The sequence below is a fragment of the Drosophila grimshawi genome, unplaced genomic scaffold (assembly GCF_018153295.1).
Source record: "Drosophila grimshawi isolate 15287-2541.00 unplaced genomic scaffold, ASM1815329v1 contig_44, whole genome shotgun sequence".
Classification (NCBI taxonomy): Eukaryota; Metazoa; Arthropoda; class Insecta; order Diptera; family Drosophilidae; genus Drosophila; species Drosophila grimshawi.
Window position 1 is genome coordinate 3,651,703 of NW_025063240.1, and position 26,612 is coordinate 3,678,314.

General features: G+C 39.8%; 13 protein-coding genes across 19 annotated transcripts; 8 read left to right on the plus strand and 5 right to left on the minus strand.

Annotated features, from left to right (window-relative positions):
* The first annotated feature begins 311 nt into the window (after nucleotides 1-311).
* On the plus strand, nucleotides 312-1,044 carry LOC6557591 (dynein light chain Tctex-type). Its single transcript, XM_001985337.3, has 2 exons — nucleotides 312-689; nucleotides 747-1,044. The coding sequence occupies exons 1-2, from the start codon at nucleotides 365-367 to the stop codon at nucleotides 1,004-1,006; spliced, it is 585 nt and encodes a 194-aa protein (XP_001985373.1). The 5' UTR covers nucleotides 312-364; the 3' UTR covers nucleotides 1,007-1,044.
* Nucleotides 1,045-1,165: 121 nt separating this feature from the next.
* On the plus strand, nucleotides 1,166-2,814 carry LOC6557590 (DDB1- and CUL4-associated factor 13). Its single transcript, XM_001985336.3, has 3 exons — nucleotides 1,166-1,362; nucleotides 1,419-2,133; nucleotides 2,203-2,814. Exons 1-3 carry the CDS (start codon nucleotides 1,293-1,295, stop codon nucleotides 2,753-2,755), a joined length of 1,338 nt encoding a protein of 445 aa, XP_001985372.1. The 5' UTR covers nucleotides 1,166-1,292; the 3' UTR covers nucleotides 2,756-2,814.
* Nucleotides 2,815-2,922: 108 nt separating this feature from the next.
* Nucleotides 2,923-6,727, plus strand: LOC6556957 (sugar transporter SWEET1). The gene is made up of 3 exons (XM_001985335.3): nucleotides 2,923-3,283; nucleotides 5,576-5,981; nucleotides 6,052-6,727. Exons 1-3 carry the CDS (start codon nucleotides 3,114-3,116, stop codon nucleotides 6,172-6,174), a joined length of 699 nt encoding a protein of 232 aa, XP_001985371.2. The 5' UTR covers nucleotides 2,923-3,113; the 3' UTR covers nucleotides 6,175-6,727.
* Nucleotides 6,684-7,740, minus strand: LOC6557588 (deubiquitinase OTUD6B). Its single transcript, XM_001985334.3, has one exon. The coding sequence runs from the start codon at nucleotides 7,686-7,688 to the stop codon at nucleotides 6,750-6,752; it is 939 nt and encodes a 312-aa protein (XP_001985370.1). The 5' UTR covers nucleotides 7,689-7,740; the 3' UTR covers nucleotides 6,684-6,749.
* A 214-nt stretch (nucleotides 7,741-7,954) lies between these two features.
* Nucleotides 7,955-10,673, minus strand: LOC6557556 (MAPK regulated corepressor interacting protein 2). Its single transcript, XM_001985333.3, has 4 exons — nucleotides 10,249-10,673; nucleotides 9,817-9,922; nucleotides 9,108-9,226; nucleotides 7,955-9,043 (listed from the first exon to the last, which is right to left on the minus strand). The coding sequence occupies exons 1-4, from the start codon at nucleotides 10,298-10,300 to the stop codon at nucleotides 8,775-8,777; spliced, it is 546 nt and encodes a 181-aa protein (XP_001985369.1). The 5' UTR covers nucleotides 10,301-10,673; the 3' UTR covers nucleotides 7,955-8,774.
* A 325-nt stretch (nucleotides 10,674-10,998) lies between these two features.
* Nucleotides 10,999-11,357, plus strand: LOC6557586 (protein Z600). The gene has a single exon (XM_001985332.3). The coding sequence runs from the start codon at nucleotides 11,009-11,011 to the stop codon at nucleotides 11,276-11,278; it is 270 nt and encodes an 89-aa protein (XP_001985368.2). The 5' UTR covers nucleotides 10,999-11,008; the 3' UTR covers nucleotides 11,279-11,357.
* Nucleotides 11,358-11,468: 111 nt separating this feature from the next.
* LOC6557578 (gonadal protein gdl) lies at nucleotides 11,469-12,716 on the plus strand. Of its 2 annotated transcripts, none has more exons than XM_032740794.1 (5): nucleotides 11,469-11,713; nucleotides 11,777-11,915; nucleotides 11,977-12,013; nucleotides 12,074-12,368; nucleotides 12,433-12,716. In XM_032740794.1, exons 1-5 carry the CDS (start codon nucleotides 11,681-11,683, stop codon nucleotides 12,574-12,576), a joined length of 648 nt encoding a protein of 215 aa, XP_032596685.1. In that variant the 5' UTR covers nucleotides 11,469-11,680; the 3' UTR covers nucleotides 12,577-12,716. The 2 variants fall into 2 exon arrangements, with proteins under 2 accessions (XP_032596685.1, XP_043071424.1); XM_043215489.1 differs by having other exon boundaries at nucleotides 11,703-11,719.
* Nucleotides 12,717-12,951: 235 nt separating this feature from the next.
* On the plus strand, nucleotides 12,952-14,962 carry LOC6556828 (peptide methionine sulfoxide reductase). Of its 3 annotated transcripts, none has more exons than XM_001985330.3 (4): nucleotides 12,952-13,052; nucleotides 13,849-14,042; nucleotides 14,182-14,442; nucleotides 14,554-14,962. In XM_001985330.3, the coding sequence occupies exons 1-4, from the start codon at nucleotides 13,002-13,004 to the stop codon at nucleotides 14,786-14,788; spliced, it is 741 nt and encodes a 246-aa protein (XP_001985366.1). In that variant the 5' UTR covers nucleotides 12,952-13,001; the 3' UTR covers nucleotides 14,789-14,962. The 3 variants fall into 3 exon arrangements, with proteins under 3 accessions (XP_001985366.1, XP_032596680.1, XP_032596672.1); XM_032740789.2 differs by having other exon boundaries at nucleotides 12,972-13,052; nucleotides 13,849-14,030; XM_032740781.2 differs by lacking the exon at nucleotides 12,952-13,052 and adding an exon at nucleotides 13,582-13,754.
* Nucleotides 14,963-17,686: 2,724 nt separating this feature from the next.
* Nucleotides 17,687-18,043, minus strand: LOC6571338. Its single transcript, XM_001997504.2, has one exon. The coding sequence runs from the start codon at nucleotides 18,041-18,043 to the stop codon at nucleotides 17,687-17,689; it is 357 nt and encodes a 118-aa protein (XP_001997540.1).
* Nucleotides 18,044-18,473: 430 nt separating this feature from the next.
* On the minus strand, nucleotides 18,474-19,434 carry LOC6557008 (protein midgut expression 1). The gene is made up of 2 exons (XM_001985328.2): nucleotides 19,250-19,434; nucleotides 18,474-18,739 (listed from the first exon to the last, which is right to left on the minus strand). Exons 1-2 carry the CDS (start codon nucleotides 19,300-19,302, stop codon nucleotides 18,544-18,546), a joined length of 249 nt encoding a protein of 82 aa, XP_001985364.1. The 5' UTR covers nucleotides 19,303-19,434; the 3' UTR covers nucleotides 18,474-18,543.
* A 1,534-nt stretch (nucleotides 19,435-20,968) lies between these two features.
* Nucleotides 20,969-22,406, plus strand: LOC6556884. Its single transcript, XM_001985327.3, has one exon. The coding sequence runs from the start codon at nucleotides 21,022-21,024 to the stop codon at nucleotides 22,081-22,083; it is 1,062 nt and encodes a 353-aa protein (XP_001985363.1). The 5' UTR covers nucleotides 20,969-21,021; the 3' UTR covers nucleotides 22,084-22,406.
* A 172-nt stretch (nucleotides 22,407-22,578) lies between these two features.
* Nucleotides 22,579-25,160, plus strand: LOC6557507 (presenilin homolog). Of its 4 annotated transcripts, none has more exons than XM_032743355.2 (8): nucleotides 22,579-22,669; nucleotides 22,764-22,994; nucleotides 23,092-23,348; nucleotides 23,405-23,835; nucleotides 23,897-23,995; nucleotides 24,058-24,336; nucleotides 24,667-24,831; nucleotides 24,892-25,160. In XM_032743355.2, exons 2-8 carry the CDS (start codon nucleotides 22,842-22,844, stop codon nucleotides 25,158-25,160), a joined length of 1,653 nt encoding a protein of 550 aa, XP_032599246.1. In that variant the 5' UTR covers nucleotides 22,579-22,669; nucleotides 22,764-22,841. The 4 variants fall into 4 exon arrangements, with proteins under 4 accessions (XP_032599246.1, XP_032599247.1, XP_032599245.1 ...); XM_032743356.2 differs by having other exon boundaries at nucleotides 22,592-22,669; nucleotides 24,058-24,294; XM_032743354.2 differs by having other exon boundaries at nucleotides 22,592-22,994.
* Nucleotides 25,161-25,204: 44 nt separating this feature from the next.
* LOC6557412 (39S ribosomal protein L15, mitochondrial) lies at nucleotides 25,205-26,326 on the minus strand. The gene is made up of 2 exons (XM_001985325.2): nucleotides 26,131-26,326; nucleotides 25,205-26,052 (listed from the first exon to the last, which is right to left on the minus strand). The coding sequence occupies exons 1-2, from the start codon at nucleotides 26,233-26,235 to the stop codon at nucleotides 25,294-25,296; spliced, it is 864 nt and encodes a 287-aa protein (XP_001985361.1). The 5' UTR covers nucleotides 26,236-26,326; the 3' UTR covers nucleotides 25,205-25,293.
* Nucleotides 26,327-26,612: the final 286 nt, after the last annotated feature.

Below are 26,612 nucleotides of genomic sequence, written 5' to 3' on the forward strand. Positions count from 1 at the left end.
AAAGTTAATAAATATAGAATTATAAAATATTATTTTAAGGTGACTAAGAACCACAACAAAAAAGTATTGCTTTAAAAAATCAGATCAGTTTTTACACATTTAGTTTATTTTATTTCAAGCCTGAAATAAATATAGGCGATTTGATTACGACTAAGTAAGTAAATAAAGAGTTATAATATATTATACAAATATATTTAATGTGAAATGAAAAATGAAAAATGTGAAAAAAGGTTTACTTTAAATATCAGATCAGTTTCGAAATTCATGCTACGATTTTAAAGCATAACTTTCGTTTCCTAGTCTGTCAGTAAGGAAACAAGGCTGAATAGAAAGCACACAAATTTCCAACTAAATACTCTACAAAATGCCGGGATCCAAATCGATAAATGTAAGCCGTTCCAAAGCGCATCCCGCAGCGGAACGTAAGGCACGCAGCACCCAGCATGTCACGATAACTGGCGATAAGAACAAAGCAAGTGAGGAGAATGTGCAACAAATCAAACCGGTGGCAAGTGTAAAGACTGATGAAGATTCGGATACTGATTCGGAGGAGGCACACTCGGAGGCACAGCCGGCCACTGATGTGACCATCTATAATGAGTATAGCATGGGACCCGCTTTCGGTTGCAAGTTTCCATTACAATTTATACATTTTATGGTCAATCGCGTCTTAAGTACCCAGCTAAAAGGTAAGTACTTCTTGATTCTAATAACCGTTTCAATGTAGTTTTTTTATGTGACCACAGGCAAGACCTACCAGCCGGGAGATGCCACCAAGTGGGTGCGCGATGTGGCTGACAATGTCAACCTGAAAATGCAGGGCTATTGTCGGCAGCATCGCTTCAAGCATGTGGTTAATGTTGTCATCTATCAGCAGACAGGTGCTGGTTTCCATTATGGCTTCCGTGCCGTTTGGGATGTACTTGCCGATGATCATGTACGCGTCACCTTTGATGCCGGCACTTTGGTGTGCATTGTCACCGTCTTTGGCTGTTATCAATATTAAATTGAATACGATTTTAGCGCAATAAATATAAATAAATATAAAAAGAAAACTCATTGCATCCCAAATTCAAATGTAAGCATGTGCGCGGGTCAAAATCAGCGCAGAACAGCTGACAGATGCAGGCAAAACTTATCGAAACTATCGATAAGTTACTATTGTAACACGACCATCTCTATTAAAATAATGCGCACATGTTTTTGTTTTTATTTTGCGTAGACGGTTTATTGAAATAGCTCAATTTTAAACAAATCAATTATCAATTGAACAACTTGATGCTATTTGCGAAATGAAGGTGAAAATGATAAGTCGCAACCCGGACAACTATGTCCGGGAAACCAAGCTGCAGCAGCACAAACGTAAGCCGCTAACGAGTAAAAAAAAAATAGCCACTGAATATTTTACAAATTTGCAGTGCCACGGAACTACGATCCGGCGCTGCATCCGCTGGAGGGTCCCAGGGAATATGTGCGTGCCCTGAACGCCACCAAACTGGATCGTGTGTTCGCCAAGCCATTTGTGTGCAATTTGAGTGGGCATCGCGATGGCGTCTCCTGCTTTGGCAAGCATCCCAAATTGTTGTCGACGCTGGCCACTGGCGCCTACGATGGCGAGGTGCGCATCTGGGATTTGGCTAATCGCACGAGCATACGCAATTTTGTGGCTCACGATGGCTTCGTGCGTGGCATTGCATACGCTGGGAATGGCGATCGTTTGTTGACCGTCGGCGATGATAAAACGATCAAAATGTGGAGTTCTCAGGCGCCTGAGCCGGGCGAGGAAGAGGAGCCAATTAACACGATATTGAGTCGTCACATCTTGCACGGCATTTCGCACAATCGCAGGGAGAATAGCTTTGCCACGTGTGGCGAAGTTTGTGCCATTTGGGATGATCAGCATAATGATCCCATCAAGACGCTCAAATGGGGCGTGGACACGCTGCACACGATCTCCTACAATCCCGTGGAGACAACTGTACTCGCCTGCTGTGCCAGTGATCGCAGCATTATTCTGTATGATCAGCGAGAGGCGCAACCGTTGCGCAAAGTTGTGCTGACCATGAAGAGCAACAAGCTCGCCTGGAATCCCATGGAGGCGTTCAACTTTACCGTTGCCAACGAGGATTGCAAGTGAGATGGGTCAAGAGGGAGGAGGAGGAGGAGTAGGAGTATACTAACTGAAATCATCCTTATTTACAGTCTCTACACATTTGACACACGCCAGCTGCAAACGCCTCTAAAGATTCACTTTGATCACGTTTCGGCAGTGACAGATGTGGATTATGCTCCCACAGGGCAGGAGTTTGTCTCCTCCAGCTACGATAAGACGGTGCGCATCTATCATGCCCATCAGAGTCACTCCCGCGACATATATCACACGAAGCGCATGCAGCATGTTGTCTGCGTTGCCTGGTCGCTGGACAATCGGTATATCTTCTCGGGCTCGGATGAGATGAATGTGCGCATGTGGAAGGCGAATGCCTCGGAGAAGTTGGGCATTATACGACCTCGTGAACGTGCCAATTTCAACTATCAGGAGGCGCTCAAGGAGAAGTATGCAGCGCATCCGCAAATCAAGAGGATTGCGCGTCATCGCCAAGTGCCGCGACATGTGCTCAATGCGCAGCGCAAGATGCGTGCTGTCAAGGACAAGGAGCTGCTGAAGGAGGCCAATGTGCGCCGGCACTCGAAGAAGGGCAAGGTGCCCTATGTCAGTGAGAAGCAGAAACATGTCCTGCGACAGGATGTCTAGAAATAAGTGTCTTTCTACTAGTGTCTTAATCAAATGCAAAATATAAAATTCAAATTTAAGTTGCGTGTAATCGATATTTTGGGCATACTGCTCAGCGATAGCGATAACGATAACGATAGCAGCGCTTTTGCGTGCTTATCTGGTGCATTTGGTTTTGTATAAAGTGGACAGCGCCAGCGTTGTGGAGCCCAGTAGTCGTCCTCAGTTGTTACGGCAGCGGCAGTCCGTTTCGTTTGGTCGTTGTTAGGTTTTTGTTTCGTTTTACATTATTTATTTACCAACCAAACGACTCGATTGCCAGTGTTGCAGACGCATAACGTGTTTCTTTCAAACATAAACAGACAAGACTTCGAACAACATGGATGGAATTAGCGATCTTTTGGAGCCATATAGTGAAACAATTGGCAAAATAGCCGGCACAATAACAACACTACAATTTCTGTCTGGCATCGCACTTTTGAATGACATACGTAAAAAGCAGTCTAGCGATGTTTATCCCGTCGAACCGTTTTTGGGCGGAATTGTGCTGTGAGTGTTTACCTATATGTTCCCAAGCATATTCGAACGAAAATGTAATTAAATGCAATGCCGCACACACACACACACATAGAGAGACGAACACACACACAGAACAGTGCTCAACAAACAAATAAAAAATAATTGCAACTGTGTGAAATTGATTACATTTGTTGAATTGTTTTTTGAGTTGTCGCCATGACACTGCAAAATGATGCAGAAAGTTGAACGAAGTTAAGGGGAGTAAAGAGTGAAAGTATTTTTGCATAGTTCAAGGCCAAATCAAACGGCATTTGATAGTCAAGTTTCAAGCAGATCTCAATCAATGCACGGCGCAATTTTCATTTCAACAATTGACAATTGACGGTTACATAAAACTAAACCTCTCAGATCCTATTAGTCAACAAAAATTAGTTCAAATTTATTTAAGCAGACATTTCTTATCGTTCCAAGTATAGCAGACAACACGTACATCTTATCAACATATATACACACATAATATATTATATATAAATATATATATGCCTTGTAACTTAATCTCTTAATATGCCACACTGCCGGCACTTGGGTTAGTCTCCTAGCTTCACATTCGCTGATCATTTGGCGGGCCAAACCCATATCCCAAGCCCCATTTCCACGTGCCCAGTTTCCTTAATGAAAATTGAAATTTGTAAATTTGCACCACTCCCATCCCCCACACCTTTCACACACCCTATAATGCTTAAGTGCTGTAAAACACGCGAGAATCCGCGTAATGCGCAACAGTTGCGTGTTCAAATATTGTTTAGCTTGTGGGGTGGCTTAGTTTGCGGCAAGAAGGAGTTGCAAGGGTCCTTCAACTATTTGGCTCACATATGCAACGGTCACCTATGCTTATACGTAGCAAATATTATTGTTACAGCTGCGAAACCTGTTCAATGAATAATTTAATTTTAGTTTGTGCTTGGGAATTAATAGCTTAACTCAGACATTTTCTATTGATTATTACTTGGATTATTGGAGTACTGAAGAGAAAAAGAATGTGGGTTGGTATTATGGCAAAATAGTCTCCAATAGAACTTGACTTACTCATTTTCAATATCAAATTCATATTCCCGACAAAAATTGCATCATTTTGTTTTTATTTTTTAAATCCCACAAAATACACCTTTAACTTAATCATAATAAAAATAATCAAAATAGTTTGTGATAAGCCAGCTTACTGAAGATAAACGATAACAGCTTTATAACTATGTATATACAAATACAATGTGTATAATTTTCTTGACAAAATTTGCGTAATAATTTAATTTTTGAAAAATTCTACACAATTGCTCTGCATAACTTTTGAAATAAGCAAGCTGAAATATAAAATCAAGAAACCAGTTTTTTTTTTTTTTTGTAATTCAAGAAACCGGAATTATTTGCACTTTAAAATAAATTCTGTAAGCATGGCAAATAGTGAGTTGACTTTTAGTTTAAACATAATCAAAATTATTTCATGATAGGTTAACAAAATTATGCCATAGGTTTTTTTAAACATACTTGAATACTTTTTGATAAGCTAGCTTATTGATGATAATCGATAACAACTATAGAACGATGTATGTAGAAAAAGCTATGTATAACGTTTTGTGGTATTGTTATCTACAAATAAATTAGCGCAACAGAAGTTTTAATGGTGAAATTGTAAATAGATTCTATGGACATATCTATTCAAAATTTCCCCATGAGAATTGCTGTTGCGCGAGCTCACTATGTTATATTAGAATGCTTCAGACGCGACAGCGACTAGGAGATACCCTAAACCACTTAGCAAAGAATACATAATGTATAAATTGATATATAATTATATACAATATATTCTTGTAAGAACAGCTTCTATTTAATTATTAGGGAGTCAAGCTAGTGTTATTAATTTTATATTGCTTTCTGAAGGATAATCAGAAAAATTAAATTGAGCAAACTATTTTTTTGTATTATATTTTTTTATTATTAAATGTAGGAAAATTACAATTATAAACTGAACAATCTAGCTTACGCATGTCTATATATATAGTAGACTACTGATGGTAATTTTAACGTTTGATTCAATTAAGTTCTGTTATACGCGAATTCGTAGTATAAATTTGAAGTCTCCGGCTTTTATAGTCACTTTATGGGCTCCATGAACATGCTTCCCCTTATCTGTTATAAACTTTTGTACAGCTTTTTAATATTTTGTACGTGAAATAAATAAATAAAATAATTTTCTATGGAACTGTGTAGACACTTTGATAATAATAATCTTTACAAAACCCCTTTCGCTTCTCTCTTCTCGCACAGCACTGTGCTGAGCGTAAAACTGGGTCAAGTGATGGGTGACCAGCCAATGATGAAGGTCAACATAATTGGATTTGCCATCAATACGGTGTTCATGGTTGGCTTCTATTATTATGCGTCCGGCGAGAGAAAGACGCAAATTTGGGCAAAAATTGGCTACGTTTCGCTGTTCCTCATGTCCTGCATAGCGTATGCCAACTTTGAGGATCCGAAACAAGTTGAATTCCGTCTTGGCATGATCATCACCGGCATCCTGGTGTGGCTCGTTGGCTCCCCCCTGCTGAACATTCCCAACGTCATCAAGAACAAGAGCACCGAAGGCATGCCCTTCCCCATTATATTTGCTGGACAGCTTGTGGTTACTGCATGGATGTTTTATGCGTTCTCCATTCGTAATCATGTCATGGTGGTAAGTATTAAAGAACCTAAAATGAAATCATAAATTATAAATCTTTACTTATTCGCAATTCGTATTTTAGTGGCAGAATTTGCTCATCTTTGTTTTGGGTGGCATCCAGCTCTCGATGTTTGCCCTCTATCCGAACACACCGGTCAAGAAGCAGCCACCAAGTGGCAAGAAGAGCAGCAAGAAAAATAACTAATTCGATAGATAGGTTCAAAAAATCAAAAATATTCAAATTTTTTATCATCAAAATGAGGGACATTTAATGGCGCCATTTATGTAGTTAGTATATAAAAAAAAAACTGTGCAACAAAAGTCAACCAATTGAAAATGATTACTCTTTTCTACCTATATAAGCAATTTATATATACATCTATATTTTCTTAGAACAAATCGCGCTTCTAGTACAATTCTCGCCAAGCGATCGAGCATTATCAGAATGTAATTAGCTAAGCTTTTACTTTACAAAACTAGCAAATATTTCAAATACTATACATTAGGATAAGCCGAGATATAATATCAAATTAGATGATTATTTGAAATAGTTCAAGTTTTGTAAAGTATGCCCAAAACTAATCCAATATTGTCCAATATTCAATTCAATTAAATAACATTTGTACAAAGCGTAACAAACTATTTGCAAATTTTGACAATAATTCAAATCTTCCAAATGCATATTTATATATATTGTATATAAAAAAAGTGTAATTAATATAAATATTATTATTAAATCAATAAACGTGTTACAAAATCAGAATTCTATTTTTGGCTCCATTACTCCACCGACACCGTGGAGTTGTAATGGGCGCCCAACTGATAGATATGGCGATGATAGCAAATGATTAATGGCGCCCCGCCCAATTCCTCCAGGGAAAGCAGCGTGGAGGCGCCCACAGCTTGGATCACTTCGATGGGGACGCGCAGCAGCGAGGAGAGCGCCTTCAGCTCAATGTGTCCGCCCCACGAGTGCGTCTTGGCAATGTCCTCGCAGTAGGCCTCGAATTGCTCATCGTTAAGCACCTCGCCCGTCTCCGGATGCGTCATGTAGCAGATGAGCTCATCCTTATGAGCACGCACATATTGGGCAGTCTCGTGGCGCAGTTCGGCAACACTGCGATCGGGCAGCCCATGCAGTTGCAGCTGATGACGCACCGCATGATATAAGCAATCACCGTCGGAAGCAATCGAGTGCAACGCAAGCTGGCGACTGCTCAACTTAGCCGTGATCTGCTGCAACTCGATCAGCTTGGGCGACGGCTCATTGGCTGCATTCTGCAGCTCAACGCGTATTTCCTGTTCCCGTTCGCGTGCCTCACGCTCCTTTTTGTCGCGACGCTTCTGCGCCTTGGAGACTCGCTGCTGCGTCGGATGCACTGCATCCACCTCTTCGTCGTTGTCATTGTTATCGTTATTGTTGTTGTTGTGGCTGTCAGCAGCTGGTGGCTCAATGGCAGCTTGTAGTGTTGTCGCAGCTGGTGCAACTGCCTCTTGCAACTCCGCCTGGTGACGCTTCTCCAGTTCGCCCTCTAAGCGCGCCATCTCCTCGAGAAACTCCTTCCTCTTGTTTTTGTTGTTTTTCGGCGCATTTTTCTTCATCGCCTGCAATTTGGCTTGGAGTTCTTTGCGCTCGCGGCGATGGCGGCTGGCCACATCCTCCAGTGTGGACCCGCCCAATCGTGTCTCTAGTTCACTAATTGCCTCAACGCACGACATTTTTGTTTTTATTTAGGTTTTTTTGGCAGATCCTAAGAGATTAATTGAAGTTGATTTTGTTGGCACTCAGCTGTTGTGCTAATGTTAAACAACAACGAAAGGTGCTCAACGTAAACGCAAGATGCTACAAGTTAACATAACGTAACGCCAACATAACATACACACATATCGCCGGCAAATCGTAGTTAGCAGATGGCGGTTCCGCGCTCTGTTAATTAACTGACAACTGTTTATCTGTTTAAAATTTGAAAATAAAAGATTTGAAATTGTTTTCAAATTGCATTTACTTATGCAACTTTAATATTGATACAAATTACTCTAATATTGACAATCTATGATTATCTTTAGTATTGTGCTTATTACCCACATATCATATATAAAAGATACAATTGAGGAGATATTACAAAAGTTGACGCGTGCAAAATGTATCCTTTTTAAAATAACATCTTATATATTTCATATTTTTATAAGCTAATTGCACATTTTGTCTGACACATATCTCTAATGTGAGCTCAACTTAACGTGCATTTCTAGAAAACTTAAGATCTGAGCGAATAACAACAGTTAGTCAATTAAATCGAAAGATAAAAGAATTGTTGAATTTTTGCTGTAGATTTTACAATTTGAAATTGACCAGAGATGACTATCATATATTAACATCTTATATATCTATATATCTATGTGCGTGAATAACAGAAACTTAAATATTCAATGTTACTCGTAGTATAATATGAAAGAATCCTGCAATAACTTTGTTTCATTTTTATCATATTATTTACACGGTCGAGAAGAGAGTGACTATCAATATATACTTAAAAACAATCAGAAAAAAACTTTAATTATATTTAGACTACGTAGGACTCTTCGAATTGCCATATCAAATGGATATTCTCCTTTGCAATGATCACTTAGATGTAATATATATATCCTATATATATGTATATATCTAATGTGAATTTGTTCTCCAGTCGAAATGATATATGTTAACATAATATTTATATAGAAACGGAAGCACCGGCTACTAAACTAACGTAACGTAAACACAACAATAAATCAATCAGTGCCAACATCAGTCAGTCAGTCAGTCTACAGGCTCTTGGTAATGTTGTGGAACAGACGACGTCCCCACCACGACTCCAAATCGAATGGCTTGAAGTCATTCAGAGCCGGACTCGGTGGCTCGACCCAAACAGCTGGCGCTGCCGATGCGGACACAGGTGTGTTGGCGGCCATGATGCTGTCAACAGGATTTGGCGTAGCCAGACTGCTGCTGTTGTTGTTGTTTGCATCGGCCTTGCCATCCGGCATTGCTGTGCTCGAATCATACGGATTTTGTGCGACCAAAATGTTCCAGGCTGCCAAATATTACAAAATGTTAATATTCAAGTCTCTATTCAAGAGATTAAATTCAATGCTTACAGTCATTTATGTAGCGTATTATCTCCTCATGTTGCGGCGTTATCACCTCATCCTCAATCAGTTTTGTGGGCGCAATGCGTTTCGAGGCGAAGCTCTGTTGAAATACCGGGCGAGGTATGCTAAGAGATGCGAGAATAACATAATCAAATCGAATTATTAACCCGACAAATCAAGATGCACACACATACATACGTACATACATACATGTACGCAAGTTAACAGAATCGAATTATTAACTTAACAATAGCAGATGCACACATACATACATACATACATGCTTACAGAATCATCAACTTGACAATGCATGCATGTTAATCATTAACTTGACAATACAAGATGCACACACATACACTTATATGTGCGTGAGCATGTGAGGAGCACTTATGCAAACCATGCGAGACACGCACATGCCGAATACGCAAAACGTAAACGTAATGGAAAATCTTTTGAGGAGCAATTTCTTGTGACGTAATGGGCAGGGAATGAGCGAGTAGCCGATGGTTGATGGCTGTTGATAACCGAGAGTGACCCACGTGTTGTCTGCCCCGGTTACTTAATTAACATAACAACGCTAAATACAAAGGTCGTGTCTGATAAAAAAAATTATATGCTCAGATAAGCCGCATGCAGCGTTCATCCAACCGTTTGCATAAGCAGCCCCCCCAAGTCAGCTGTGCTTCTTCTTCTTTGCTCTTCTTGGTTCACTTACTTTTTGTTTTTTTCGGGACTGTTCAGATCGAAGCTGCTGCTGACGCTGCCATATTTCTTGCCGCTCTCCTTGATGCTCTCGAACTTTTCAAAGTTTTGAGGCAGACCTGTGGGCGGATGGGTGGGTGGGTGGTTTGTTATTGTTTGAATGTAAATTCGGTTAGCCGGCAATAAACACAAAACAAAAGAGAGAGCAAAAGAGAGCGAGCGAGCGCTGTTTGAGCGCGGCTAAGCAGCGCTGCTTCTGCTGCCTCTGTCGGCAGCAGCGGCGTGTTGTGACATAACAGCAACACTTTTCGCAGGCGGCAGCGCTGTTCCCTTTACTCCCTTTGCCATCCTCAACCCCTTTGGGGTTTATTATACTTTTTACATATTACATGTGTTTATTTGTTTTTGCTCGTGCACTTAAATAATAAGGGTGTGTATTGCTTACCGCGTCGCGTCTTAGCAACAATTTTGCTGGGTCCTTTGTTTACCGTGTACATGACAATTTTATTTGATTTGATTTGTATGTTCGCTTTCGGTTTTAGATTCGCTTTGACAGATTTTTTTATATTTTGATGAATTTATGTAAATCCAACTGTTGACAGGCAATTCTGCGGTCTCATTTCAATTTCATTTTCTCAGTCGAGCAATTACACAATATATTCACAGTTAGCTTTGATTTTGTGTTGTGTCGATTGAGTTATTGATGTTATCGGTGCAAAATCAAATGTCAAAATCAATCGTTTCAATTTACTGCCAATTATTTGTGAATAGTTGCTGAAAGGGTAAGCGAATGATTCGCCTTCCTCGCCGTTCGCGTAACACACAATTTGTAACGTATTCCGCGCTACTGCAATGGATGCACACACACTCAGCTCACTCACACACGTGCACCGAAAACATATGGTGCGCTGGCAGTGTGTACACGCCTTGTGCGGATTTTTAAAATTTACCTGCTCACTCAATTTTAAATTCATTAAATGGGGATTAGGGTATTTTCCACAGAAAATCATTAGATTATACGCTAATTCGCATATTACAGCTTTACCTGCACAAATTGACAGCTGCAAAGTAGAATTTTACGACGGCGTCATAAAAACGTCACGTTTATTTTTGTATATAAAAGTCAGGAAATAGATATTTGAGAAATTAGTTGCAAGTCAACATCACGTGCTCAAAGTACTGCAGATAATTTGAATCAGCGCAAAATGTCAAATACTGAAACAAATCAAATTATGCTGCGCTTGAGTGGCCTGCAAATTGTTGAGACACCGCGGCAACAGCAACACCGTGAAAGTGGAAAACGTGAATGTCACTCGGAGAACGCTTGCATGGCGGTTGTACCCGCTACACCCTGTTCTGGTGCAACCACATTCTTGACGGAACTCAAGAAGCGACGGAAAAGCAAAACTTATCGTGTCTTTAACTATGAGATGGACAAGCAATTCATTAAAGCACGCAAATCGTTAGAATTTTAACTAATACCAATGTAATCACTTCTTTTAGCAATAATCACATTCGATTTTAAATCAAACAACACTTTTTTTGAATACAAATAAAATGTACAAATCGCTCATTAAAAACAGAAATTACGCGTTTATTTTGCTATGTGGTCACACTGATTTGGCAGCCGTGACAGTTTCACAAAACTAATTTAACAACTACTCGCTCCGATTTCCTTAGGTAGAAATTAGGATACGACAAAAGGAACATGTGACGCGAGAAGCCACTTTATTAACATATGTTAATAAAAATGGGAATAAAAACAAAATTATACACAAACTTTAGAAAAGTTATATATTTAAATTTAAATTTCAGTTATCTCATTATATTCGATATACGGTTAGTAATTTGACGTGGTCACACTCCAGCTGCTGGTGATGTCAGCCCTGGTCGCTTCAAATCAGCTGTTTGTACGCGTATATTAAATTGTCTGCTCAGCTTAAATACAATATTATTTACTAAAGAATCCATAGAATAATAATATTTACACAATGGAGGACATTTCAATGACGAAGGAGACGAACTCAAACAGCAACGAAACGGCAGATGGGGCCAATAAGCCGCTGCAGTTGCCTACGCCTGAATTCTTGCAGCGCAAAATTTACTTTTTAAGTATATTTTTTTTCAGAGATATCACAAATCGTGAATTAATTGCAAATTTTCTGTTTTTAAGTGGATCAATTGAAGGAAATGCATGCCGAGCTACCAGAGTGAGTAATTACTGGGAAAGCAACTCGTCTCTATTGATTTCCGAATCCAAACAAATCTAGAATCCTGCAGACCCGCATTTCCTATGATTTGCTCACAGAACTCGCAAATTGTGTGTTGAATGAAAGCATCTTTGACATAGTCAAGGCGCTGATGGAATTGCAGCATGTGACCGAGAAGCATTTGATCCAGATGCGAGCTCAAGTGGAGAATGAGTATGAAATCGAGGTAGCCGATTGGCGTGAGAAGATCAAGGATCCGGAGGAACTGCAGCATATACTGGGCCTTATGAAAATCAAACATACAAAAAAACTAGTAGAAACTGACAAGAAAATCGTTGAAGTGCTCGATCAGAAGGTATTTTTCTAACGAAACCCAAAACCAAATCAAACCGTAAACAATTTGTTTATTTCTTGTTTAGGTTTATGACCAGCAATCAATGTTGCAAAAGGCTGGCGTACCTGGATTTTACAGCACTCAGAATCCCAAGGAAATCAAAATACAAATGTTTTTGCTCGATTTCATTTTACGGCTGAGTAGACTTAAATACGAGCCGAGTAAATAGAAATAAATATCCAAAATGCTGCCTTTTCCATAAAGTGGAATTGATATTTTTAATAGAAATAGTATTGAAAAAAATTACGAATTGTACAGTATTGTCTAAGAATTAAACATTTACATGCAATAAAATAAATAAATAAAGTATTTTAAAGCACGGTAAAAGCTTTTGTTGAAAGCTCGCTTGAAGAGCGCACGCTTAAGTAGCTTGGCAACATTTGTATGTTGACCAAAGAGTGCTCTATTTTCATTTCTCAGTGGGTATATTGCCAACAGTAGAAAAGCGAGAGCTGCTCTCACTCTATCTCTCTGGAAGGGGCAGAATATTATCGTTGAGTTGGCGCAGCTATAAATTCCGTGGGAACTCACTTTAGATCAACAGTTGCTCGACTTTCTTAAGACAACAAGCACAGAAAACTTTATATACAAAATATGTCGCTCACCATTGAAAAAGACGTTTCTATTCCTGAACTCAAGGATCTGGTAAGCAAAATGTGAACAAAATGAGTGCATCGAATTATAAGTGTAATAAAAATCATACAAAAAAATACAAAGGCGATCTATAAAATTATTATAGTGTACTTGAATCAAGCTTCCCAGTGCTTTGAACGTATTCAAGGTCACTTGAGCAAAATTTAAGCTTCTATTGCGATGATATGCTTTTTGATGGCACTTCGTATTTTTTTGTTTTGGCCAGTTTTTAGTTACCGCCCAACTTGTCAAGCTGAAACAACAGTCAAAAATGTTTGCGCGTCTCTTTCGTAACTTTAGGGCAAGTTCAAAGTGATTAAATAATAAATAACAATAATAATAAAAATAAATATTGGTAGCAGTGCTGCAAAAAAAAATCTATGAAATTCTTGTGCTTTGCGCTGCTTTTGCTCTTGTTTGCTTTTGCAATAATTGCAATTTTTTCTATGCACAAACTGACCTTGAATATACTTCAGTGACGTCGACGTCGTCGCTATCGTCTATGTCGATGAAACAGCTGTTCGTCGCTGGCATCGCAAACAGCTGAGCAGTAGCAACGCTGAGAGTCGCATGTCAAAAGAACATGAATGAAAGCGCAGAGAGTCAGTTGTCGGCGAAACACAGGCAAAGCAGAATAACTTTAAAAGGCGGCGTTTTTTCAATATGCGCTGCCTGCCCGGTTTAGACTACTTTGGACTCGCCTTTCTCTTTGTGGTGTGCGAAGTTTTCGCTTGTGCATATAGCTCTTATTCTCTCTAACATCCACACGTATTATCCGTTTGTTTTCTTTTTTACTCTCATTCTTTAGAGCACCGTTCGCAACGAGCAAAAGGAGCTCAACTTGTCCCCCGTTCATCACTTAAATGTGAGCCATGCGACGGCCACTTTCGGCATGGGCTGCTTTTGGGGCGCTGAATCGTTGTATGGCGCCACACGTGGCGTTCTGCGCACCACTGTCGGTTATGCGGGCGGCAGCGCCGAATTGCCAACGTACCGTAAAATGTAAGCTTTGCACAGTGGGACATTTATTTTCCTAACGAACAAAAAAATGTCTGCTCTCTCTCCCTGTTCCCCTTTCTCTCTCTTTCTTTGTCGCTTTTCCTAACTTTTATGGCCTACTAACCACTCCCACTCCATGCAGGGGTGATCACACTGAGGTTCTGGAAATTGACTATGATCCCACGGTGATCAACTTCAAGGAGCTGCTGGAATTGTTCTGGAACAATCACGAATATGGCCTGACCAAGCCCATCAAACGTCAATATGCCTCCCTCATACTCTATCACGATGAGGAGCAGAAGAGAATTGCTGCAGCCTCCATGCTGGAAGAGCAAAAGCGTCGTAGTCCCGAGGTGATTACCACGGACATTGCGCCAAAGCTAAACTTCTATGCAGCGGAAGAGTAAGTATTGGATATATTTTGTATATATATTTATATAATTTTGTACATATATATATAATTAAATTAAATAAATCTAGCTATGTACTGAATATTAATTATTTACTTACACAGCTACCATCAAAAGTACAGACTGCAGGGTCACAAAGATCTAGCTGCCTCTCTCAATCTCAATCCGCAGCTGCTGCAGTCAAGTTATGTGGCCACAAAATTGAATGGTTATCTAGCTGGAGTTGGGGGCATCGAGCAGTTTAAAACGGAAGTGGATACCCTCGGATTGACGCCCACTCAGCGCGAGTACTGCAACTATCACATTGAGAATAATGAAGGTCAGGGTCTCTACTGCTGACCATTCTTTATAGACATTAAGCGTAAATCATACACATAAGGGGTGTATATATTTACTACAACTAATTTTAATACTGTCCCGATATTTGTTCTTACATTTCATGTGCAATAAAATGTGTATTACTTAGGTTTAGACTAATACTATGATAATAAATAAATATGATTATTTTTAAAATTTGTTTTTATGGTTTAATCTATTATAATCTGTTAAGTTGCCTACAGTATATATAATTGTTGTTAAAGGTCTGACATCATTCCCGGTAAAGTGCTAAAAATTAGCCGATACTAAAGTAAACAAATGGCAAATGCGTAGAGCCGGTTTTTAGCAACAAAAAAAAACATATATAGTATAATAAAGATTTCGAAATACTATCTGCCTTTTTAATTATGTTTACTATCTGCATTTTATAGCGCTTAATTTAATACAACTAATCTATATAAAGTGAAGCTTTCTGCTAGAAATGAGTTTCGTGAATATAGAGTAGCTTTAATAATCAATAAATTATGTAATGATCAATAAATTATTTAAGCTACTCTATATTTATGAAACCCATTCCTGTGTTAGATATTATTACCGTTCCAAAACTGTGCAACGAGAATACGCTTAAGAATTTTTGACTTCGCGTAGTTACTTCAAGGCTACTATGATTATTATACTATGATTTTATACTTTGATATCGAAGGTATCATAGTATATTGGATTTGTCTGTCAACTTTTTCGACCTTAGAAATAGAGACTTGAAGCTTGGACCGGTATGATATCAAAGTATTTCGCAATCGGATACGCCCGACTGCAACGTTCTCTCCTGTTATTTTATAAATTTTAAATAAATTAAATTATGGCATTTTACTCAAAACCACTATTATTATATATGTATGTATGTATGTACAAATATGTGCGAAAACATACACGTATATGACTAGCTGAATTTTGAATGAATACAATCAGGAGTCTAGATCTAATCGAAACTGGGAAAAATGCATATTCATGGACTTATGTACAAATGTATGTTAGATGACTTTCCACTTGCAAATCCGCTATTCACGGTCGACTCGAATGATTAGCAATTTGGGATCAATATTTACTAAGATATTACAAGCTATATAGCCTAGTTAATCATAATAAAACTGATTAGGGCACTCGGCAATATTGACTGTAATTTAATCATATGACTCGATAACAAACAGTGTACTTAAAACAGAGATACAAATGAGGATTTATCGGTTAATATCACCAATAACTCGAATAAAACTGTTCATCAAACAAATTTAGACACGATCACACATGTACACATGTGCGCACACGCACACACACACACATGCAGACAGCACACGCCGTTATTCTCAGACACCACCGCCCCTTCACTTCACCCGACCAAACAGTGCCTCTTACAACACTTACATTTGTTTGATTCGATGACAACGTCTCTCTCACTAAACGCCGCGGCTTTCCCTTGTCACTTCTCTCTGTCTCTTATTCTTTGCCTTAGATAAGGTAGCAGCGTCGCCTTTCGTCTGTCGGCCGCGTGCCTTGCTCAGCTCACTGATGTTGCTTGATAGCGACGACAAAGCGAAACTGTATACAATAAATGAGCAATTTAAAATGAATTTCGTTAAATGATTTGCATATGTTGGCAGCAACTGATTCACCTGAAATTTGGCAAAACGTTATCCATGAACGCAAAGTATCTGATTTTTCAAGAATCAACAAAATCGGAGCTATTAGTGCGCTGCTGTAAACTTTTGCGATTTAAGCGGCTTGCAAAGGAGCAATTTCCATCAATTTTTGTGGAGTTTCAGATGATACTATGCACGAGCTTCAGGCTAAAAATCAGATCAATCGGGCCAGTGGTTTTCGCACAGCGATTTTTACAAAATTCGTGCGTTATGAGTTTCCATTGCGAATAAGATTTCGAATAAACGCGGCAAGTTGCTCGATTGAAGCGAGAGATAAATTCCATAGTGATATATTTCACACTAGTTTTGTAGATTGTTGCCGAGAATTGTTTGGCTTCGAGCATCCCTAAGACAATTTTGCAAGTCATTCCTGGGCGAAAAGGTCAAAGTTGCTCGTTTTTTTGCAAATCAAATGATTTGCGTAAAATTCCATTAATTGCGTGGCAGAAAAATCCCCATTGTACACAACATTAACAGAATGGCACACATTCATAAATTAATTGAATGTGCTTATTAGAAACCTCAAAATATATTTTTATTTTCTTTTTGAAAGCCATTTAGCTGATAAATCAATAATCAAAATTTAAGTGCAGTGAACTATTCCAAATCTCACATTTACAAATTGGCACGTCAAGATTAAGTGAAAACACTCAAAAAATGCCAAGGTCAGGAGGCAATGTTTTTGCCAATTCTTATCAACGCAATTAAAAAGTGAGATACAGGTTATATAAATCGGTTGTAGATAGAAAAACAGGGCAAAACAGGTTTCCATTTTCGACAATGTAAGATCCCTAATTAAAAACCCCAAACTCACCCTTATTTTTAATGAAACCTTACACAAAATAATTCGCATTTTGAAAAGTATTATGTTATAAGCAAAATGACTGCTAACAACAAAAACTCACACTTTTGATGCGATTTTTTTCTGTGTATATACTTTTAATAAATATTCCCCTTATGCCGGCTAATTTCACCCAATGCTAAGCTATCAAAGCTTTGATCAACAAAGCTTTTTAGCTTAGCAGTTAATTTCCCAACCTTTTAGCAAAGCTTCTTTGAAAACATTTAGTACTTTTAAGTTTGTGTATTAGCTATTTAAATTACCTTAGCATACTTAGAACAATTTATAAACATACTTAAAAACTAAAGCATAAAACACGGAAGCTCAAAGTTATTGGATTATTATCGATCACACCAAGTAAAATATGTGTGAATGTATTCTTCAAATTCTCATCGTTAGGCGTCGCACTGTCTTCCTTTGCTCCATCTCACAACGCTGGCGGCGCAGTTGCCACAAATCATTTGCCTGTCGCTCCTTACGTAACTGCCGTCGGCGGGGCGATAACTCAACCTGGGCGTCAGGCATCGGGAGGCGTCGACAGATGACAAACTCCTCCGCATCCTTGGCAAACAGATTTAATTTGCGTAATCGCACTGTGCGCTTCGGTGTGACTATCAGAGGCGACTCCTCCTCATTTTCCACAGTTGACAACTGCTCCTCGTCGTTGGTGTCAACCAACAGTTCTTGGAACATTTCATCGATGGCCGTGTAATATAGGGTTGCATTCGAGGAGGACATTGTCTGAACAACCTGACGCTTGGCTGGCGCAAACTAAACTGTGATTGACGCCAGACGGGTCCGAGACGTTATTTTCATCCCTCGATGTTTCAGCTACCTGACCAGACTAAAAAATAACATACAAAGGATACTGGAAATTGTTTACCTAACAGCTGCTCGCAGATGAGGGTTTAACAGCATGATCCGTCTCTCCTTCTCTCTCTCTCACTGGCGCTCCTCGTCTTCACTTTCATATGAATCATATATGTATGTATATAGAGTTGCTCATCAGCCAATATAAACCGAAAAGCGGGTAAAAACCCTCTAAATTGGCCACACCAACTATTCTGCGCTGTTCAGAAATTTCCACAATCGACTGATAAAAAACCCAATTATAAGGGTACTCGCTTTAGCGATGAGCGATTAGATTATTTGGCATTGTTTTTGTTAATATATAAATATATATTTTTTTTATTAGCTATTTAACTTATTTTATAAATTCTTTGAGCGTTATGCAATATTCAATATTCCTTGTTAAAGTAATCGCGAATGCTTCTCTTAACAATCGGCATCATTTTCTCTATTGCTTTCTGCGAATCGTTGTTGCTGTCTTTGTTGTAGAAGACGGTGAAGTAAACAATTAATCCAATAATGACCAACACCACTATGAAGGAGCATATAATGCTCAAGACCATTTTGCATGCGCATTCGCAACAACTAAAAAGGATAAAAAACAGTGAAAAATTAGGAGTTTGAAAAGATTTCATTTAATATCAACTAAAGTCAGTCAACACAAAAATAACATAAGTAAATAATATATTTAATTAAATTATTATATATTAATTGTAACTCAAGTTCTGAAAAGATCTTGAACTAAGCAAAGAACGCTTTAAAGTATTATATTTGATTTACAATTGTAGTCTGACTTATAAAAAACAAAATGTTCTTCCGCCAAATAAGTCACTGTTACAAAAATACACTATATTGCATAAATATATTATTGTAATTTTTCTCTGTTAAGCAATGATAATGGAAACACTTTAATAAGTCACAATTCAGGTTAATGCTTAATGTTTTATAACTGCCACACTTAAATGAATATAGGGAATCATTAAAGCTATCAATGCATTCAAACAAAAACCACACTATTTGATAAACTTTAATGTTTTCACAATTATATTACTTTGTGGCTGACTCACAAAAACATTTACAAATTAAAAAACATACCAGCAAATAACTTTGCCTGGGCATTTGAGGCATTCACACAGAGCGTTGCACATTTTGATCTTTTTTCTCGATCCTGTCTATATGTGAAATATATATATATATATATATATATTGTTTATATATATATACTATATAGTGTCGTCGGAAATATTCCGTATGATCCGCCGTTGCTCAAAACAAAATATGAACTGAAATGTTCGTTACTCAGAAATCAAGTTATAGCTGTGAGCCCTGAAAAGCTTTTATCATATCGAGGCGCAGTTATAAACAATCGGCTGATAACAAGACACCAGTAATTAGCACAACAACTGGGCGATAATAAGCCTATGGACGACCTGAAAATATATTTCCGTAGGCTGACTGGCCTTTCAATTGGTTTAAATTCATCATTTGCAGTTGCTGGCAATGATTTGTGATAAACCGAGATTCCGTTATAAATGATTAAACCGTCAGATAAGCCAAGCCGAACCAAACTTGCTGATAGTATCGCTACCACCTCCAAGAATCTAAAGTTAAAAATAGATTAATCTTCAACTTGTTGCCAAAGGGCAATTGCTTCATCTTACTCAAAGAACAGCGAACAGACATCCAAGTCCCCGTAATAAAAGTCAGGTAAACTCAACTATAAGTCCCAGGCACATTGACTTCCACAAAAATATTAATAAATATATATTAATATACATATATATTAATACATACACACCAAAATTTATTCTGTATAGACAAAAGCAATTTGATTAGAAGTGCATAGGCGTTGATAATAAAACATATTTTGTTGGAGGATATGACTAAAGTTGTACAAATAAAACCAATCAGTCAGCGCCTTTGACAAAATGGCATTTACCATCTCAGATAACACTATGATGATGAATACGTTTTCATATAATCATATGTATTGAGTATATGCTATGTATTCGTATTGCTTGGGGATTTACAAGAGCACAGGAAGTTATTATCAACAAATGAATAAAAAAAGAACACACCTTGTTTGCTTGAAAGTTTTAGAAGTTTTTCAGATTATTGAAGATTAGATAAAGGCAACCGATTGGAGCGTTTAAATCAACTAAAGTACTTACCTCGAATAATATAAATAATATGAATATTAGGTCAAGAAATGAAAGGAAATTTCTGACTAGCGATTAGCTATTTGGTGAGAAATTTTAGTTTTTCGATTTAAAAAAAAACTCCCAAACATATATAAGAAATTATAAAATGTAATATTATCTATTTGAGCAGCTTATGTAATCACAATAAAATCATACAGGGATGCTTTATCAGTTCAATACTTTATTTACAATTAAATAGATATGGTGTCTTTTATACGAATGATTCATTGCAGCTGTCTGTCAAATACACAATGGCTGCTATAAAGTTATTGATTGATCTATATTCCACAAGCCGATGACCAGATACCCTTCTGGACTTTGGCAACGTGTTGCTCATTTGTGTAATGTACTTAAAATAAGAATAGTTAACAAATATTAATAACATTTGTATTAGAGATGGATATGACCTCCATTTGCATCGGTTTTATATATCTAACCGAATGCAAAAAGTTGATGTTTTAAGCACTTTTCGAAATGCAGGTTGTCGGTTTATTTAGTTTGTCGACTGACACACGATATCCCAAGTGCTGAGATAGACAAATTGACGATTTACCGAATTTCATGAACTGCCTTGACTTGGCTAATTCGATTTACAACGTAAGCAGTTGTTGTTTCTCTGGCTCTGTGCCAAGTGCCAAATGCCAATTGCAGTCCGCTCACTAAACGATGGAAAGACAAACGCGTCTCGGTCTCTACTTTGTTTACGGCATGTTAATTGAAGCGTCAATCAACAACGCTTGGCTGCAGTCGCAGCCGGGTCTCAACGAGTCCAGTTACAATGTGCGTCACCTGTCCACCCACTTCTCGCGAGTGTTCCTCAGCATTAGTGTGGCGCGCAATGATTTCCCCACGCTGATCGAGGCCCAGTGGCCCGTTTCTTATTTGCCCATGCGCACAGCGATATTTCCCAGCAGTGAGCTGCATGCAAGCCGTGCTGACGTCGAGTTGGATTGCACGCTGTTGCAGCAGGCCCACTGGTCACAAGTGGACAGCCTGAGCCGGTTGTGGGTCATGGATGTGGGCTGGCCACATAACGACTGTCCGCCCAAGCTGCTTGTCTTCGATCTAATGCGCAACAATGCGGAGCTGTTGCGCATCGATTGTGCCCAGCACATTGGCGCCAATGCCACAGAGAGCCTGGTCGTGCAGCTTGGTCCCAGGTCGAGCAGCTGTGAGCTGGAGCGGCACATTTTCTTCATTTCGGACAGTCAGCCGCATATTTTGGCCTATGATATCCTGGAGCAAACCTGGCATCGTCGCCAACTACTAAGCAACAAATACGAGAACATGACTCAGACATTTCCCATTAAGCCAATGGATTTTACCTTTGGACTGCAGGGAGAACTCATTGTCTCCGATCTGGATGGCGTCCTCTACAGTTCCATGCGTAGACTCCAATTAATAAGTTCCACTCCATCCTCCTCCTCCTCAACCATCTCCTCATCGAACTCGCTGCACATACAACTAACACGCTTGGGCAGCCTGCTGGGCCCCAGTCGCAGCATGTTAATGGATTTCTTTGGAGCCCTCTTTTATGTGGTACCCAAATTTGGAGCCGTTGTTCGTTGCGCTCAACTGGCAAATTTAACTGCCGAGGGCAATGAGATTATTTATCTTACTTCCAAGAATATTCAACAAATATTCTTTGGAGCAGAGGGTGCCGTCTGGGTATTAAGTGATCGTGTCCTTACCCCACAGGATATTTGCTATCCCGGCATATTGAATTAATTAATAGAACCTGTAGTTAAAAAACAAAGCATACACGAGAAGCTAAATAACGGCACTTGCATAGCTGTTCCTGTTTGATCGACTATCGATCTTGCGACCGCCGAACGATAGACATCGATTGGCACTAATGCTGTCAACCATCGATTGCCAAACAGAAGAACAAAAAGGTCGAAAAATAAAGGAACTACGCAAATATCATTTTAAAATTCAATTTATGCTAAAAATTCATGAACTAATTGGTTTATGCTTATTTATAATTCAACTTGGATAAGTTAAATTAGTAATAGTATCTTAGGAAACTCAATTAAATACAAAATGTGTAATTTTCTTATATATTACGTTCAGATAGAAAAATAAATGTTTTACGATTACTACACAAAAAAAGAAAATTGCTTGTGCAGGAATGGTTCAGTTCGTGGGCGAGATAGCAGTTCGATACAATTAAATATGAATGCTTAAATATTCGATAATTTCTTCTGTGGGTTGCCTGCACATCTCTAACTGCCTATGAGTCGTTCGTAAGCCGAAAACAAAAGAAAGTTTTCTTATTTGCTGGCGAACAATTATTATTTAACTTCTCGTAATTGTATGTAGTGCATATTTAAATCATACATGCTGTTGTCATTCCATCACTCAGTCAATCATCCTACTTACGGTCTACACATTGCGCACTTTTAAAGTCACGTCCCCCAACTACGGCATCGAAGTGGTCATCTTCAAACGCTGAGGAGGCGGCGGCTAACGAACGCACACCGCTCATGGACGCAACGTCGGCGACGCCACCGGACGCCGATGGCAGCCTGAGCGGCGCAACAGAGCGTTTGGAGCGCCCTCCAAAGCGGCAACAACAACAACAGCAGCAGCAGCAACGTACCAATTATGGCACCAACAATGCAGATGCAACGGATGGGGTAAGTTCATCTACTCGATCAACCCACTTTATGTGCATCAATAAACCTTAAATTGTGTGTATGTATGTGTGTGTGTGTGTGTCTGTGTGTTCTGTAGGCTGTGCTTACCGTGCCCAGTGTCGTCATACGTGAATCTGGCTCTCGTCCCTCAAGACTGAATGCTGGCGGCAATGATGGTGGTCACAGTTCTGGCTCTGGTCCTGGTCCATCCCAGCATGACATCGAGGAGGAGCAGGGCTTGAAATATGGTGCCCAGCATGTCATAAAATTATTTGTGCCCGTCTCTCTCTGCATGTTGGTCGTTGTGGCCACCATAAACTCGATCAGCTTCTACAACAGCACGGATGTTTATCTGTAAGTGTTGATCTGAAATGATAATCAAACTGATAACTGATCCAATTCTTTGCCAGACTCTACACGCCCTTTCACGAGCAATCGCCGGAACCGAGTGTCAAGTTCTGGAATGCCTTAGCAAACTCTCTGATCCTAATGAGCGTTGTTGTAGTGATGACCATTCTGCTGATTGTGCTGTACAAGAAACGCTGTTATCGTGTCATACATGGCTGGCTTATACTCTCCTCGTTCATGCTACTGTTCATCTTCACGTACTTGTACCTGGAGGAGCTGCTGCGTGCTTACAACATTCCCATGGATTACCCAACGGCCGTACTGATTATGTGGAACTTTGGCGTGGCCGGCATGATGGCCATCCATTGGCAGGGTCCATTACGGCTGCAGCAGGGCTATCTGATCTTTGTGGCCGCTCTGATGGCGCTGGTTTTCATTAAGTACCTGCCGGAGTGGACAGCCTGGGCGGTGTTGGCAGCCATCTCAATTTGGGGTAAGATTTCTCGTTGGAAATAATTCACAGAAGCTATTCTTATTTGTTGCCTCATTTACAGATCTCATAGCTGTATTATCGCCACGGGGACCGTTGCGCATTTTGGTTGAAACCGCGCAGGAGCGCAATGAGCAAATCTTTCCAGCATTAATCTACTCCTGTAAGGCTGCAGCTAAGGTTTATTTATGCATTTCCTTTTCTGAGTCTACGTTTGCCTTGCAGCTACGGTCATTTACACCTATATGGGCACACATTATACGCCGGAAGAGACACTGCCAACGGCCACAGCCACTGCCACATCATCGCCGTCATTCAGCAATTCGACAACGACAACGCGAGCGACACAAAACTCGCTGGCATCGCCGGAACCGGCTGCCGGTCCGAGCAGCAGCTCCACACGACCAGGTAATACGCGCACCAATCAACAACGTCAGCAGGACAATCCCTCGGCTGCTGAAGGTATGCCACTTGTGACATTTAAAAGAAATTTGCACGGAAACGGTACATATGCATTTATTTTTTATGATTTCTTATATCTAATCTAATCCCTTAAGCGCTTTCGTTGAGCCTCCTCTGTATTTGTGATCTCGTACTACTTTGTGTTGGTTACTTTAAATTTAGCTGAAAGCTATCTGAAAATTAAGTCACTTAATTTTTAAACTTAGCTAATATTGCTTGCTGCTTAAGGCGTAATTTTTAGTACCAATTCGTTTGACCTTCTTGTCCAGTTGGTCTTTTTAAATGGTGTAGGACGCTGCTACCTAACTGTTCCAATCATTTCCAAAAAAGGAACCAACAATTGAAGCAATCTTTCTGATTTCTTTTTGACAGAGGAAGCGGCTGGCTTCACACAGGAATGGTCCGCCAATCTCAGCGACCGTGTGGCTCGTCGCCAAATCGAGGTTCAGAGCACACAGAGCGCTAATGGACGCTCCAATGAATATCGCACGGTTACAGCGCCAGATTCAACGCAGCAGCCAGAGGCGCAGGAGGAGCGTAAGTGAATTTAGTTAAAATCCTCATTCTATATTAATATCTAATATGATAACTTTGTAGGTGGCATAAAGTTGGGTCTCGGCGATTTCATCTTCTACTCCGTGCTGGTGGGCAAAGCCTCCAGCTATGGCGACTGGACGACAACAATTGCCTGCTTTGTGGCCATATTGATTGGCCTTTGCCTGACGCTGCTGCTCTTGGCCATTTGGCGCAAGGCACTGCCAGCATTGCCCATTTCCATTACATTCGGCCTAATATTTTGCTTTGCCACTAGCGCCGTGGTCAAGCCCTTTATGGAGAATCTATCGGCTAAGCAGGTGTTTATCTAAAACAGACATGTAAATTAATGGATTAACCTATGTTCAAGTATTCTGTGTAATCGTAGTCCAAAAATGCCCCCTTTTACAATAAATTTCTTTAATTAACAAAGCATAGTAACAAACAAAAATGAAAGGACTTTGTTTATGTTGTCTTCAGCTTGACTATTGTTTTGTCCACTAAGTTTATGAGCCAGCCTGGCTCCAGGCCGTGGAACAATTGCCGTGCATTCTTGGCAGCTGTGAGCATCTCATAATCGGCATCATCCTCAATGCGCGGCAACACATAACCGTATTTTTGCGCCAGCACTAGTCGATCCTTGCTTATCTCCTCGGGATTGGCCAAATAACCGCGATTCTTGGCATCCGTGTAGTATTCCGCGGCATCCTGGGGCGGCAGCATGCGCTGTGGTATCGGGATACCCTTTGCGAACCATTTCTTTGGATTGGCCAGAATGTGAAGGCTGCGCGGATCGTAGTAGGCGGTGCGTATGACACCACCATTGCGCTCCACAGCTGCTATGACTGCTTCACTGGCGTGCTGCACTTCAATGTTGATCTTCGCCTTGAAATTGTCCAAGCCATCATCAGTCAGCTGGAATCCATATTGCATTTCCGCCGGTTTCAGCGACAACAGACCCGAATTGCACAACGTGGCGATGTCAATCGGTTGGCTGGCATCAATACGATCAGTGTCGATGAGCACCTGCAGCTGCAGCATGGAAATGGGCGGATATTGGCGACGCATATGATGTCCTTTGTAGTAGGGCTCGTATGGGAAGCGCAGGTAGAAGGGCTGGTTGCCCGTTTCGTAACCGAGACGCATGAAATTTTGTCGCTGACCCGAGCCCTTGTTGCCGGCACCATGCTTATCGCCACCATGTTGAGCGCGTCCGCGTTTGTCCTAAAAAATGACCAAGAATCAATGATGTGAATTCTGCCATCGTGTGAAATGTTATTTAACCAGCCGCTGGCTACTCACGTTCTGTTTGGAGTTGGGATTTGGTCGCAGGTTGCCAATTTGTACACGCGGCAATGTGCGCAAAAGCTTCAAAGCCTTTTCAGAGCTTTCACGCAAGTGTGCCATCTGTTGTTTTAATTAATAAAATCCGAATTTTCCAAAATAAAAACCAACACGAGCAAGAATAAACTACCTACAGTCGCTTATCAACACCTACAGTCTGCATTTAGCAAGCACTGGCAAACACCATCGTTGCCACACTTTCCAAAAATGCTAGAAAACTTAATTAGTCAGTTTTATAGATTCCAGCCCTAGTATGTTTCATTGCTTGGCTGTTAAGTTAGCCGGCCCCATTTGGGGCTCTGAATAAAGGAGCCCCTTTTTACATACAGCTTTACAAGGCTTGTAATCCTTTCCAAATTTTATTTTCAAACCTTTCACAAAACGGTTTGTATTCAAGTCACAAATACCAGAAAGTGTGACCACACTTTCAAACAAACTAA